General features: G+C 29.8%; 1 protein-coding gene across 1 annotated transcript in view; it reads left to right on the top strand.

Annotated features, from left to right (window-relative positions):
• The first annotated feature begins 760 nt into the window (after window positions 1–760).
• Window positions 761–17,174, top strand: part of LOC111637865 (TWiK family of potassium channels protein 7-like) — a 92,682-nt gene continuing 76,268 nt past the window's right edge. The window contains exon 1 of the mRNA XM_023383456.1: window positions 761–1,484. Within this exon, the coding sequence (XP_023239224.1) occupies window positions 1,040–1,484 (445 nt within the window). The 5' untranslated portion in view covers window positions 761–1,039. The remainder of the gene's footprint in view (window positions 1,485–17,174) is intronic.

Raw genomic sequence — 17,174 nt, 5'->3', positions numbered from 1 at the left:
AGTGTTTTAAAGAATTAATAAAATTAAAAAGAAACTTAAATGATATAAAGATATAAAAAATCAATTGGATAATAATATACTATATATATATATATATATAGAACTAATTTTTTTGGAAAAATTGATCTCATTTTTTTCCCTTCGGGGACTAAATTTAGACAGTGATTGATGATTGCCACTAAATTTATGCATTCTATTCGCCAACAGAAGGCCCCCCCACACACACCCCACTGTATATTTCTTACACTTCAAACCTATTCAATCGAATTACACTTCAAACTTGGAGGTTTTTCTAGAGTTTCCTCCCCCTAAAAAATTTTTTAGCTCTTTATCTAAAAAAATTAAATAAATATGATCGAATTTCAAATGCAAAATCCGCCATTTAATATTTATCAATTGTACTAATTCCAATTTGGGGGGGTGGAAATACGTGCCGTTTCTACCAGCGTGACGACGATAGACTGGTATGACGTAAGAGTGTAAGACCTTACTTTATAAAGGTATTTCTTCCCTATTTTAGGGGGCTGGCTGGTAATTTTTTAATATTTTTTTAAGTATTTACGGTATACAGTACGGATATTTGACGTAAACAGGAAGAGGGAGAGGGCGAGTGACGTGTTTACCGACGTTATAAGAGCGGGTTGATGCCGGGTGACGTAGCTCGTCCACGTGATCATGCAGTAGGAAGGTACGATAACGAGACCGGAAGCGTGCACACTGCGCCAACGGCGTAAAGAGGGCGCAGCGGCATAGCGGCGGACGTCACGTCAATCCCGTGATGACGTGCGAGAGAGTGGAGGCGCCGTTGACACAGGGCTATGGATGCCATGTCGTTTTAACAGTAGTGATGCGGACCGTGTGGATACCATGCCTGATAGGTAACTTCCGGTGAGAAGATTACGATCCCGCGCCCAAGAATGCAACAAATCACAAATGTAAGATGCTATTACGTGTCCCGGTGATGATTCCCCGCCGCGTGCGGGTGACGTGTATGTTGTGTGAGTGCGGTGCCTAAGAAAAATTCCCGTGTGGGGTGATTATGGCGCTGGAGAGAAAACGCTCGAGCCGTAGGCAAGCCGGAAGGCAAAGAAAGAGGCCAAACGAAAACAGATGTAAGACGTGTTGCCGTAAATTTACGGCCTTCATGTTCTCTCACGTAGGCCTTTGCGCCCTGGTTATTGCATACAGCATCATGGGGGCATTCGCCTTTCGTGCTCTGGAGAAGCCACACGAAGAGAAGAAGGATAACGAAGTCAGGCAGATGAGAGACGAAACAGTTAAGAAATTGTGGGACATCACACTAGAGCTCAACGTCCTGTACAAGGAGAACTGGACGAAATTAGTCACACACGAGATTCGCACCTTCCAAACTAAACTGGTCAGAGAGATTAAGAAGGGTTACGATGGCAACGAAGCAGAAGCTACTGCACAATGGTCTTTCTCTGGAGCATTCCTTTACTCTTTGACTGTTATCACTACCATAGGTGAGTACGTGTCTACCCCTTTTTCCCCCTTAAAAAGCGTTAACAATTGACAAATGAGGCAAGAATCGCGTGATGAATATCGTTGGCATTTTCGATTTCCATTAAGAGTTTTTTTCCCTCTCTTCTTCCTTAATCGTGGCGAATTAATGGAAAATTTCGCTCCCTTCTTATGCTTTCTGTCCATTTTCCATTATGCTAAAAATCTATTCTCTCTCTCTCTCTCTCTTCTGTCATATTAACAATGTAGGCAATTGTTTTCTTCTATTGCTTTATCCAATTCAAAGGTGAGAAAATGTATTTATTTATTTATTTTTTTTAATAGTCTGGCAGTGGGGTGTGCAGAAATCTATTTTCTTGACGATCTGTGCGTGAAATAATATTAAAATATAATTTTCTCCGTTCCTAATCTTTCCGTATGTTAATTTTATCGCGTAGATTCTTGCGTAGTGTGGTGTAGAACTGTATAAAAATAAGACTCTCGTAGGGTAAATACAGTTTTGCACGGATTAAAGCATGAAAAAATGCATTTTTTTACAGTTAGAGCGTGCAAAAACTCCGATTAGAACGAGTAAAAATATACTTTACCATAGATTAGATGGGGTAAATCTCATTTCTTCCGCGTGTTAAAGCGTACAAAGCAGCATTTTTTCTGTTAATTGCGGGGCGTATAACACGTTTCCGGTGTACAAAACCTTGTAAAAAAACACCCAATTCTAATAATTAGAGCATTCAGAAACACATTTTATAACAGAGAAACGCGAATTTATCTAACTTTTCCATTAAGAAAACAGTATAAAAATCACCCCTCGTCCTCGTATTCTTCCATACAACACCTATAATTTATAGGAGGGAACGTTATGTATATTTAAAGAGGGTCGATTTTATATTACGTTATAGAAACATTTAAGTAAAAGTGGGGAGAAGATAAAGTAAGAGATCGTGGTGAGTAAGGTAATGATGGCGCTAAAGACGTTCGTATGTCTGCCAATGTATTCCCTATCCTCACGACAACCATCATCGTTTCTGGATGCAGACGTTTGTTCTCGATCCTCCGGATTTTCTGGATGCTGCAGATTACTCGTTCGAAACGAGTAAAAAATACGAAGATTTGCAGCACACATTCGAAGAAAATCGTTATTCCGAAAGGAACCTTTCACCTTTTCCATTGTAAAAAAATGCATTTTCTTTTTTTTTGCAGGGAAATTGCTGGTTTTAATTAATTAAATATTGCATTTTTACACGATGTGAGCGGGTTTGAGCCGGATTTTTCCTTCTCTGGACGAGTTAATTTGCATTTTTTTAACGATTTGGAAGCTGCAGTTTTTAGACGAAAGGTCAATTTATTAACTGAAGGCGAAATTTGCGCCTTTTTTTATACGATAAATGTCAGTTTTTAGATGAAAAAATTGAATTTTTTGAAGCGAATTTGCGTTTTTAGAATGAAGATAAATTTGCGATTTTTTTTCTTCTAAAAAATCGCAAATTTATCTCGTCTAAAATATTCAATTTTTAGATGAGAATAAGTTCGTAGTTTTTAGATATAAGTTTGAAAGAATATTATTTATTTTTTTTTGCTTTATTTCAGAATATAATCTGCATTTTTTAGGTAAAATTTTTGCTTTTTTTAGATTAAAAAATCGGCTCAAATTATAAAATTTTACTATATTTCTTGAATATTTTTGCTTTTTTTTATGTTTCTTAGGTATTTTTTTAAACTTATCAGTTAATATTATGGGCTAAGTTATCAGTTTTAAAGCCAAAATTCGCTCGGTTACAGTCTAAGTGGCAGCATTTGTTTAATTATAATAAAATAAATAGCCTAAACATTTAAAAAATTCAAAAAGTTTGCATTTTTGGAATAATTTTAAGTATTTTACACAAGATTTTATTAATTTTACACAGTTTAAGATAGCAGAATCCTTCATTTTTATGTCTATATATGCATTAACTTTAACATCATTTTCCGCATAATTTCGATAAATTTTAATGTTATATATCATGCAGAATTATTCTAAAAAGATATTTGACTAATTAAAAAAGGATTATAAATCAAATTAACGCTTATAAAGTCAAAAAATATCATTTGCACTCTTCTTAAGAGAGAAGATAACTGGTGATAAAAACATAAATAAATCATCATAATCTACGAAAAATATAATTTCTTTAAATCGAGTCTCATAATTAGACGCTAATTACTTTTTATTAATGTTTTCTCATCTTTCTTTCTCCTTTATTACGTTTAAAAAGTCGTTTTTTTTCCTCTGATTTTTCCCATTTCTCTCCAATATCCTTTGTTTGCTCTTCCGCATCCTTTCTACTTTCCAGCATCCTCCTTGCGCAAAAATGTTATGATCAATGAAAAATAATTAATTGAATCATCGTCATCCACGTTTTAAGTGCGAAATTATAAAATTTAATCACTTCATTAATATACTAAACACGAATGAAATGCAACAATTCACCATCTTTGATATGAACTAACAATTAAAATTTACTTTAGAAGATTATAAAAGTTGAAAGTATTTATTGTTCGATTGCTTTAATCTACTGAATGCATTTATCACAATAAACAAGGTTTTAACCGCTTTAATTAAATTGTTTAATCGTAAAAATCGAATTAATTGTTGTAATTTTATAACCTTTTACTACAACTCGACCATTTTGATTGATGAATATAAATATTAATAACGTGAAATGAACTCGGAGATGATGAGGATGCGGTGGAAGAAACTTTAAAAAATCGAATTTTTTTTAATATTTCTTTTGTTACAAACGACTGTAAATTAATTATTTAAACAGTTTCCTAAGTTTATAAATGGTTAATTCTTATATATTTAATTAATTAATATCACAATCGCAACAACTAACTCGATAAGATGAATGCTTGTAGATCGTCTTCAATATTTAAGGATGCTGTTTCTCCTTTTTTTTTCTTCCTCCTTCAATAACTTGGATGATAGGATCATTTCTGACATCATAACTAAAAAAGTGTGGAATTTAACGATATCTTCTCCTTTTATTAACCTTTATAAATCTAAATTAAGGTTATTTTGATGGTTATACTATTGAATAATTGAAGAATAAGTTGATAGAAGTTGGAAGTGAGTCGGCAGTTTGTATAAATAATCAATGTTATTGCTCATCTTATTGCTGATATTACAGAAACACGTAACAAAATAAAGTCAATTATAAGAATATAAGTTATTTTATAAATATTTTTCGCTTTTATAATGCTTATATTATGACTCCAGATGCTCACGTTTGGTCCTAAGATGGAGCATTAGTGGTGTGAATCTTTGTAGTTTGTTCCTAGCTCGCACCAGGCCTTATAAAATAAATGTTCTAAGTATATTATATTCTTTACATTTACATGAATATCGTCTTCTATTATCATAAAATACGAAAGAAACAACGTTATTTAGCATTATCTATTAATAAAATTGATTCGGGACGTTCATCTTGAGTTTTATAACAGGTTCCTATAATTTAGACGTTCATATTAGGTTTATTAACTCATTTTTGGCAGTTCAAAATAGTTTATTTGGTTCAGAATATTCTATATCGTGTTTCCTAGATGGATGAATATCTTCCACATCCTCACACGCATTCTCTATTCCCTTCATCCTCCGCATCCCTCTATCCTCTGCATCCTCCGCATCCTCACAGACATCATAGATAAACATTTATATATATATTTAATACGTTAGTTATAAATTTAACACCACATATAAGTGTCCATAATTGAATACGAGTGATATTTATGAACGTTTAACTAAAATATTCATGAAAAAAAAAATCGAAGAATTTAATAAATGAATAAATATTGCGGATTGGTTAGTAGATCAATTTGTAAAGAGAAGATTAAATTATTTAAATTATCAGCAGAAAATGGAAGATAATTGAACCAATTGACGTGGTTAATCTCAGATAATCCGAGTGATGTTCTTTGCTTGGTTATTACACAAACAGAATTTAACTCATTCGTTTGCCACTTGGATGAATGATGTCGTAAAGATTTCACATTCGCTTATTTTCTAGGGATTTACTTGACTTTCGTAATTCGTTGCTTCTTCTCTGGATTAATGAATTTTGACTCTGGATTTATTAAGCGAGTTATTGATCGTTCGATACGTTTGTTTGCTCTCTTTCCATATTGAATATTCTCTCATTTATTTCACTGTTTTTACGTATAATTTTCTATTTTTTTCAATTAAAAATTCATTCTAAAATATTCGTATCTCGTATGTATTTCGTACAAATCTTTATTTTATATAAATTAAATATTTTTAATAATTTCTCCTTATTTTTTACTCCTCCTTTCTGCTCCTCCTCATTCTTTTTCTGTTTCTTTTTTTCCTTGTGCTCCTTTTTATGCTCTTCCTCCTGCTCATTTCCTACTCCTCCTTTTTGCTCCTCTTTCCGCTCCATTTATTATATATATATATTTTAATGTAAATATTTATTTAATCTTGCATAGTTCATATGAATATTTATTCTGGATAAATTAAAAGTATTTTTTACATTTGATCCATTTCATATTCCATTTATTATAAACATTTTATCGTTTATTATTTGCATTTATATTTATTCTGAATAAATTAAATAATTTTTTTCCTATTCGATCCACTTTATACTCCATTAATTATACGTGTAAATTTATACTTTTTAATTATAAATTAATTATAAAAAGGTCACTCCACTTTCGTGCTCTGGATTCGAGATCAGAGCAGAACTTTGCTCCGGATTTATAAACAGTTTTTGGCATTGATCCATTTGTTTGCACTGTTTACTTGAACATTCGTGACATATTATAGTAATTTAATACACAAATTTATATTTATTTGATATAAAATTAACGCAGGAATTAAATTTTTCTTCGTATACTCATCATCAGCATCCTCATCCCATCGTCTTTTCCATATCAAATAATGAATGATTTTTATAGCTAAATGCTTATATTTTTATATAAAAAGTGAAAATTTTAGACCTTCTAGAATAAATTTAATCGAAGAATTTAACTTTTTAACCATTTATTTAAACGGGAGAAGCGAATAAAATACGCTCCATCACGTTAAGACGAGAAGAATAAAAATAAATCCAGGGCATAAAATAACAACTGATCAATATATAAATAAAAAAGGGAGGGTTATGTGAATGAAATCATTTGAATTTTTAAAGTTTAGAACTAGAATAGGGTCTCTATAAATGATTTTCTTCCTATTTTCACAATCTCTTCAGCAATAGTTGGCTTCAATCTTGAATTTTTCAAGTTTCTTTACGTTCTTTTGTCACTTTTCACATAAAGAGACTTTAGTACTAGCGCGAACGAGCGAATGAATATACATTAGGAGAATAAAATGTGTTTGGATGTTTTGTAGAAAGGAAACTTTGGGATAAAGTCAATGCATTCAGTCGAGTAAATTTCATTGGCTTCGGTTTGCCCCTTCGAGTTAACCTTTCTAACTTAACTTCGCTGTTAAGAGGAGAAGTAGGAATTGCAGGGGCAGCACAGAAATCGCCCGTAAATGTATAAGTTATGGAAAGTTAGTGAAGGGTAACTACCAGCCACTATCTCTCAGTTAATCAAGACTTTAATTAACGGAGATGATATATAGTATCGTTAACTATGCAATCACTCTTGTGTATTGTCTCCCTATCTTTATTTTATCTTCTTTCATCCGCTTCATTCCTCTCTCTCTCTCTCATCACCATTCGATATTCCTATGTTACACTTTGTTGCAAATGTTACTTGATATCTGCTTTTGAATTTTAATTATGTTATTGTTAATTGATATGGACGAATGTTGTAAATTTTACCGATTTTATTGATGTAATAACAGTTTTATTGGTGGAAAAGTGCTTTATGAATGTTTAATTTTCTCCACTTTTGTATCGGGGATGCTTCTTTTTTATCTTTTAATTAATAAAATAACACGTGTTAATGCTTCTAAATTTGGGAACGATTGTGAAATGATGCTGCTTTTACAAGAAAGTATTCTTTTCTCCCGGATTTAACGTTTTTTCCCTAAATTTTTTCGTGTAAAAATGCCGTACGCGAGAATAAGCGTGCTGTGTATCCTGAAAATGCTTTAACTATAGGGAATTTTCTTTAAATATTACATTTTTGGGTAATTTCACGAACAAACACTCGCTCTTTCATTATAGCTTTAGAGGAGGGATGTTTTTATCAATTAATTTATATAATAATACTTGTTAACTGGGAAAGAATGTTAAATAATGCTCTTTTCGTATAAAAAATTACCGTTAATTCCTCTCCTAAACGTATTCTATCCTTTAGGTTTTACACATTTGGCCTATTTTCTCTAAAACATTTCATATAAAATAGGCTTTAAACGAAAATAAGGAAGGAAATATCCCCAAAATACTTCAACCTTAGGGATTTTACAGGAATAAGAAATAATTCTAAAACTTCACAATTAACACAATTTTTCCGTAAATATTGAAATAAAAACATATTCAATACATTCGCTGAATAGGGAAATTTCCCTCGACGTCTTCATTAACCCAAAAGAAAAATACACTTAATAATCCTTGGATTTAATATAATCAATAACATTATTGATTTTTTTTTACACGCGTGACAGGCACTAAAATGCCTCGAAAATCTTACAATTTATTAAAAATTTAAATGAAATTCTTCACTCGAACGTAACATAAGGAGCTGTTACTCATCATTTAACATATTTTTACATAAGTAACTCGTGTAGAAGGTATCAATATATATTATTTTTACTTTTATTTTTGTACGGGTTGTAGGGGAGGACATTCGATAGTGAGTATTGTGTGTCAATTGTTTCAGTGAAGTTAAAAAAGCGCAGAGTGCAGAGTAGTGACATTCTTTAATGGAAAGCATTGTAGAAGAATGTCAAGACTGATCTCTGTACGTTGCAGCTATCGAAATAAGTCGTGGCAGGTGCATTATTCCACTTTCTCAAACCTCGTACATTATCGGGCCAACGTCACGATATGCACGCCTGGATCGGTTTAAAAGTATTACCCTTTTTTTTCCTTTTTTTTTAGGGAAAAAAATCGGATTCGCCCTAAGGTGTTCTTTCTTTTTTTCCCTGCATTAACTGTGGCAATACTTTCTAAATCGAGTGTTATTTTCTGAAAGAATTCGAGACTTTTTCTCTTCTTAAACTTTCTTGTTGATATTCTGTTGCAGGGATGAGGAATTCTTGAGCATTTTTTAAGCATATTTTTTAATTATAATTAGGGATTTTTCCTTAAACAGTTAGAGAAAAGTATTCCTAACTATTATCTTATAAATAGGGATATTTTCCTCTTCTAATTCGTAAAGATGTAGGGATATTATCTCTAGTCTTTGCTATTCGGCCTATTTTTAAGTTTATCTTTTTAACTAACTGTTTAAAGAAAAATCCCTAATTACATTTAAAAACTAAACTTAAAAATAGGCTGAATAGTGAAGACTAGGAATAATATCTCTATATCGTTAATATCAGAATGAATGGGAAGGGAAAATATCTCTATTTAAGCTAATTAGGGATATTTTTCTCTGTTAAAAAATCCCTAGTTATAGAAAAATATCCCTAAATATTAGTTTATAAATAGGGATATTTCCCCTATTCATTCTGATCGTAAAGATAGAGGGATATTATTTCTAGTTTTCACTATTCAACCTATTCATAAACTATTGGAATAAACATCTCTATAGATTTATGAATAGAGATAAATATCCTATTTTCCTATCATCGTAAATGTCTCTATTCATACTCTTCATAAAGCCATAAGAATATTTATCCTTATAGTTTCCCTGTTCATTCTGGTTCATAGACTAATATCCCTATAGGTTTATATATATCATGAATAGGAATCTGCTTCTATATATCATCTGGTGAATGGTATTCTTTTTCTCTAGCAATTTTCCCCTTTTCTTCTCGTGAATAGTATTATTACAGAGATTTTCCCCTAATCTTCTTATTAAGAATGTTCTTCATGAAAATAATTTCCCTGTTCTCCCCTTACAATATCATAAAAAAGGTTACTTTACCTAAATAAATTTCTGCATTTTGTCTTGAGTTTTCCCTGGAAAATAGGAAGTCTTTTTTACGATGAACTTTTTTCCCCTAAACACAGAAAATTCAAGGAATTTTCCTTGAATAAATACTTAAAATCTAAGGAAATAATAATAATAATTTTTAAAAAAAAATGTTAAATCAACATCACGTCAGACATGTGCAAGCATTTTTATTTTTAATTTCCTATCCAGTTACTGTTTACGTCTTCTGGAACGAGTCACAAAACTTTTTTTTTCGTGCATAAAATACTTAATTTAAATATTTTATTTATATATTTTTCTAAAATTCGTTTAATTCCCTTAATACTCTGGCTTGATTTTATAAAATTTGCTGTATGAAGCCAAGTAGAAGGGAGGATGTAGAGCAGGTTGCATCATTGCCATTCGTACAAAAGTATAGAGCAACATAATGTTTATCAATTGGCACTTTGCTATTTTACTTCCCTGTTGTCAAACAGACGTCACTTTTATAAATTTCTTTCAACTCTTTAATTATTGTTGACTTTTACTGTTGAAATTAGATAGCATTGTTTGAACATGCACTTCATTATTTAGTTAGTTAGAGAAGGGGAGTAAAAAAATATATAGATATATTTTCTTTCTTATCTTTGTAAGTATCATGTACAATAAGAAAGGAGATAAACAAAATTAAATTAATTCCTGTATATTTTCCTTGTAAATTTAAACAAAATCTATCGATTTATACGCCTAGTTACAACGTTATAGAAGCTATTTGTGAAGAGTAGGAACCACGTTAGAAGTCTGTTAACAAATGAAAACGTTTGACAGTTAGATAGCCCAAAGGCACTAATCTTTAACAGTAAACTCCTCTTCTATGTGCATGCCTCTAGTCAGGAGGATAGTTTAGACATTTTAGTGATGCTGAGGAGAAAGTGAAACGTGTCGCCCTTGGCTGATTCTCTATATAGAATCTTTCCCAAAGGAATTCGGCCAACCAGATTATAGTATAGGTTACTTAAAGTGCCATAGAGAGCAACAATACTTAAATGTATGACGTGGGCCACACTCCTTATTTGGAAAGTCGCCAGAAAGAATGAGGTCTGATAGCGTGTGTCGTCGATGCACAAACATCGCTTGAACTCAATGTCGGTTAGATTAATTGAAGTTGCTATATTCCAAATCCCTATCGATATTCCTTTTCTGCATCATCTTCAGCATTTCTAGGCAATTTTATGTAATAAAAATTCTAGAATTATTATATAAAAATCTACTTTTTTTTATTAATGGGAAGATCTATTAAGGCACCATTCCCTGCAAAAATATTAAAGTATTTATATAAAAAATGCGTTATTTTATTAATTTATCCATTTATCTTTAACTTATAACCTTAAAAATAAATTAAATAACAAAATCAAGCATCTTCAAAAGGAATTCTACGGTTTAGTGCATGATATTTATACATAAAATTACATATTTTTTGCCTTAATATATAAACAAATATCCTTATTTCTATAATTTTATAAAGGGACCACCTTATTTCGCTTTAATTTATGTATAAAAACATCAACAATTAATTAATTTTTACACATAATCTATACTTTAGTAAGAAATCTAACGTTAATTCTCATTATATACATAGAAAACTCCTTTCTTGATTTAATTTTTTGTATAAACTACCGTATAGTTTGCTATATAAGATATACCACATTATTTTATTCAGCTAATTCTCTGAAGATCTGTACGAAGTAAACTTGAGTCTCCTGTTAGAGAAGATCCATCTCGAGGTATCCCCTCTCTAGAAAAATATCTCAAAAATTTTATCCACTTTAAACACATTTTATATCATCAGAGAATGAGATGATGGAAAGACAAACAGCGTCACATCACCTTCAGATTTAGCAGAAAATACTTATAGCCAGATAAAACGTAGAAGGATGCTGTAGCTGATACAGCTTCTAAATACAGCATTATCAATAGCAGAGCCAGAAACGACGTCTTTAACTCATCTTTCCTGCTTCAAATTTTATCTTAACTGGTGTGAAAGAAGATATACTAGAATCTCTACTTAGCACCAACAATTTTTTGTTATCGAGTAAACCATTTGTAAGATAAAACTGTGCATGACACGAAATCACTGTAAAGAAATAGGTAAACAGATAAAACTTCCTCTAAAGAATCATATTCTCTTGTCAAAAAAAAGGGAAAAAATTCTTGGAAAAATTGGATGGGGAGACGAAAATATCGCACCCTTTTTTGGGGATTTTTATATTGATTTTTGAATGTCGTGTGACGTTCGAGAATCGATAGGCTACTGTACATCTTATTCTCACAAATGATATGCCTAATTTGGACCTTTTTTTTTACCTTTATAAGTTTAAAAATGGGGTTTTTCTAAGGCCCTTATAGAAATCCTAATTTTCTAAGGATATTCTTTGATAGAAAGCCTGACTTCATAGGAATCTTAATGCACTAAGGTTATGACTTGGTAGATATCCAAGTTCACTAGGGCCATGCCTTGATAGAAATCCTAATGTTTCGAGGTCGTTAGAAATCCTAGTGTTCTAAGGTCATACTTAAATATATATTCAAGTTATCCTTGGTATAAATCCTAGTTTATTTTTCTTAATTCATAGCGTATAAATGCTAGAAATCCTTCTTTTTCTCAGTTTATATAAGATTAAAAATTTAGTTGTATTTTAACTAAAATATACAAATGTTTACAAAATCCATGCTAGAAATCCAAGATATTCTATATTGAATTTATATGAAGACCATACCTTATTAAAGATCTAACATTTAATAACGTTATAAGATGCTATAAATTCATAATTCTTTAACAATACAAGACAAGTAAACGATGGTAGAAAAACCAAAAATTCTAGTAACTTCAATCTAACTTAGACATATTAATTATATTCCAATACATCAACATGTTGAATTTAAAGGAAACAATGGAGGAAAAAAGTCATTATCCTCTGCGAAAATAGTAAGGAAAAAATGGGGGGAAGAGAACAATGCAAATGGATTTCTATCAACTTGTTTCTACTTTCATTCACAATGTTGACTTGTTGGAAGAAACTCTCCAAAATCTAAATCAATATTTGTCTACATTAAAATCCCCTTTCGATCGATTCATCTTATAACATTTACCCTCATAAATGACAAAAATCCACCACACTTTCATACAAAAATTTACATGATTAAAGTGATATATATCTTACTAAATTAATTTTATCAGAATTTTTTTTTTTACTTTCCTCTTCTGCCTCGTAAAAGATTTTTAGTGATTTATAGCTCTACTCCTCCCAAAAATTCGTTTTATTTGCCATTTTTTGACGTATAAATTCGATTTTTTTTCTTACATTTTGTTCTCTTTAACTTGAAATATTTACATTTCCTTGTTTTAGTGTATGGATTCGTGTAGGGAAATTTATTTCTAGGATTTATCCTTTTGCTTTAGGGAAAAAGGGAAAATTTCCCCAATCAATTCTTAAACAGTACAATTAGAATTGTTTAGACTTTTCTGCGCACAATAAATATTTTTTTAATTTTATATTTGGGGAAATTTCCCCAAATGTAATGTCGATCTGAGGAAATTTCCCTAATTTTATATCCAAGGAATGGGGAAATTGCGTAACTTTTAACAAATATAATGTAAACAAGCTCTAATTTTTAAGATATTTAAAGGAATAAAATCCCTTTAAACTTACAAAAATTAGGGATATTTTTATATTTACTTTTTAAGAAAAGTTAAGGGATTCCTTTCTCTCCGTTTTTATATATTAATATATTTCAGGAAAGTTTATACTTAAATATTTACTAGTTTATAATTATAGTGTAATAATTTCCTCAATATTTTTTTTAAAAAAGGGGAAATTCCTTGACTGTACTGTACATTTTTCTATTTAATAAGTGAAGTCAGGAAATTTCAATGTTTTTTTTCTGTTTTGTGTATTTATATAAGGGAAAAAAGGGAAATTTTCTGATTTTTCTATTTAAATACAAATTTACAACATTATAAATTGCTCTAGGGTTTTTTCAATTTTAGTAATGAAATAAAATGAAATTTTAAAAAGGATTTTTATACTTTAATGATAATTAAAGCAGAAAAATGTCCATTTATATTAAAAGATGGAACTTATCCTAAATTTTTTATAGTCAAAAATAAAATAAAAAGTAAAAAATTTCTGGAATCATGCACCTGAAGCTAAAACAATAGAATTTTTTATATTTTTAAGTAAGATTTTTTCATTTCTATTTAAAAATATACAAAATTTGCTATTGGAGCTTTGAAATAATAAAAAATCTTAATATTTAATTTAAAATAAAGCAAAGTTTTTAAATGTCCCTAGATTTCCAATTATTGTAAGTAAGGAAATTCCCTGAAAAATTCCCTGAAATCTGTGGTTGAAGGGAAAAATAACTGAAAAATTTCCCTGAATAGTACATTTATAAAAGAAAAAATATCAAATTTTTTTAAAGTTTATAGAAAATATTTTGATAATTTTTCTTTTTTAAAATGGCTTATTTGGGGAAATTTTTTTCGTTTTTTTCCCTTTAACGACGAATTTAGGGAAACTGTTCTCGAGTGTTTTTACTCTTTGTTTACATTAAGAGAGTAAAAAAACTCTCGAGAAAAAATTTAACCACTGATTTTAGGGAAATTTCCCTAAAATACGTGGTTAAAGCGAAAAACAAAAATTTCCTCAATTAGTGTATTTTTAAATAAATAAATAAATAAATAATATTTATATAATATATATATAAGAAATTTCTGTAGATTTAAAGAAAGTAAAAATTCCCGAGAACAATTTCCCTAAAATTTATAGCTAGAGGAAAAAAAACTAAAAATTTTCTTTGAATTTTGTAATTAGAATAGAAAAAAAATCTAAAAATTCCCTAGGGTTTTATAGTCAGGAAAAGGAAAGAGAATACAAAAATTTCCTTAAATTCTTATCTAGAAAAGACAAAAAAAATTAAAGAAATCCGTGCAAAGTTTGCAGTTAAATTGATTTATGAATTTCAATATGTATTTGTATAGGACATAATGGCAGGTATTTGTATAGGATATATTAGATATATAACATATGCAATCTGTCATTCAATTATTCTTTTAACTGCTGTTTGAGTTCTCTTTAGGAATTGATTCCCAAATGGAGTTAGATATCCCTTGAGATCTTTTCCTTTCTGATGTCTTCACTCACATCATCTTATTATCGATCTGAGAAAATCTGGAATTCCTCCTTTAAAAAGACTTAACTTTAACACTGTGTTGGCAATCAAGGATGAAACGAAAAATTATCGCCTCCCTCCACGCTAAATTCGCTTTTAACACTGCTAAAAACAAGGAAAAATTCCCTAAAAACGAAATTTTATCTTTAATTTCGGGGATTTTAGTGAGAAACTCCGTTTTATAAAGCATGAATAAGGAATGTTTGACGTGAAGGAGAGTAGTTTAGGTGCTAATTTACATTGAAATTTTTCATTTTAATATGGAAAATGATTAAAATTATGTTTTAAATCTTTAAAATCTGATGTTTTTTTATAGATTTCAGATGTATTTTATGAGAATTTTGCACTAAGGATGATCGTAGATGAAGTCTCCTTATAGTAGTAATAAGTTAATTTCAATTAAAATCTTAAAGTTTATAATTAGAAATATGATTAAAATTACATTATAATATATAAAATTTAATGTTTTTGATGCATTAAAGAAGTATTTTTATACAAATTTTGCGTAAAACATGATTTTATACGAGATTTTTTGGCATGGTTTCACATCAGAAAGAGCTTATTTTGAGTTAAAATTTTAAATTTGTCGATGAAAAATGATCAAAATTACCTTTAAAACATAGAATTTATTAAGATGTAACTTAGATTATATAACTTTTTTCTTGTTTGAAGGATCGTAGACAATGTCATTTCTTAAGCAGATTATTTTAACTTGAACAAGTTATCAATGTCTTGTATGTTGATTTATGGCTATTTAGTTGAATAATGATTAAAAATTTGAATAAAATTTCCCTGAAAAAGTGGAAAAATTATCATTGTAGATGCGATAAGTTGAATTTATATACAATTTTCACGTTTAAATGATCGTTATAGCTGTTACAATTTATATCAATATCAAAAACAATTATCTGTATAGCGTATAAATTTATAAAATTATTTTATTTAAATAACTTTATTACTTATATAAATATAATTTTATATAATTACCAATTTAATTACAATATTGTATAAAAGAAGATAATGTAGATAAGTTCATCCAGCTCATCTTAAAGTAGAGCAAATTTCGACTGAATGTAAGCATTTTATAGTTAATTTTCACGAAAAGTTTTAATAAAAGTGAATTAAAATTAAATAAATTTCCATTAAAAATCATAAATTTCAAGAAAATTGCACAATTTTTGCAAAAGAAGCGAATTATATACGAGGTTATCCATAGCATCACAGTTTATCCTGTGATGCTGAATGAGTAATCATAGTATCTCATCCAGGTTATCCATATGGTATTAATTAGTAATTTATTCATTAAATTAAAAAAAATTTTAAATTAAGCAAAATTTTATTTTAAAATTATAATTTTAAATATTTTAAATAGTTTTAATCATTAAAATCTAGTAATTTTATAAATGTATATTGATTATTTGAAGTAGTTGACCTCTATACATTTTTAACAGAGATTTTAATTGATAAAACATTAATTTAAGTAAACTTAAAATTAAAAATTTATTAAAACAAGTTAAATTAGTTTTAAAGGTTATTATCTTGATAACATTAAATTCCTTATGTAAGGATCATGTAGTTGCAACAACGTCAAATGAAGTGTTAACGAAGGGATGTTATAATGTTTACTTAACCTAAAATTAAGCAGAGCACTTTTCGTTCGACAAGAATATCTCTCGCATCTATTTTAAGAATTATAAAATAAAATATTAACCTTTAAAAAAATGTTTTATTATTTAATATTTAAAATAATTCAATTTTTTTTATTTAATTTTAATAGTAAAACTTGCTGGTGAATTGATAGCAATTTTTTTTATGAATTGGTTTTTGATAGTAAATTTTGTTAATGAATGAATTATTAATAGTATTTTTATTTGTGAATAGATTGTTAATAGTTAAAGGTGGCTCAAGAATGGGCTGTTAATGGTGGAAGGCTGCTCGTGAGTGGGTGAGTGGGCTATTAATAGTAGAAGGCTGCTCGTGAGTGGGCTATTAATAGTAGAAAGCTGCTCGTAAGTGGGGCTGTTAATGGTGGAAGGCTGCTCGTGAGTGGGGCTGTTAATGGTGGAAGGCTGCTCGTGAGTGGGGGGCTGTTAATGGTGGAAGGCTGCTCGTGAGTGGGCTATTAATAGTAGAAGGCTGCTCGTGAGTGGGCTATTAATAGTAGAAGGCTGTTCGTGAGTGGGCTATTAATAGTAGAAGGCTACTCGTGAGTTCGGCTATTAATGGCGGAAGGCTGCGAGTGGGGCTGTTAATGGTGGAGGTTGCTCGTGAGTGTGACTGTTAATAGTAGAAGGTAGCTGGTGATTGGGGCTGTTAATAATAAAGGTAGTGCAAGAATGAGGTTAATTGTTAAAAGCTGCTCACGAATGAGCAACTTTTATCCATTAACAGTTCCACTAGTACTGTACACCTATTAATAGTTAAAGGCGATTTACGAA

The sequence above is a fragment of the Centruroides sculpturatus genome, unplaced genomic scaffold (assembly GCF_000671375.1).
Source record: "Centruroides sculpturatus isolate CEXI.00-Female unplaced genomic scaffold, Cexi_2.0 scaffold251, whole genome shotgun sequence".
Lineage (NCBI taxonomy): Eukaryota > Metazoa > Arthropoda > Arachnida > Scorpiones > Buthidae > Centruroides > Centruroides sculpturatus.
This window is presented reverse-complemented; position numbering and strand designations above follow the sequence as displayed.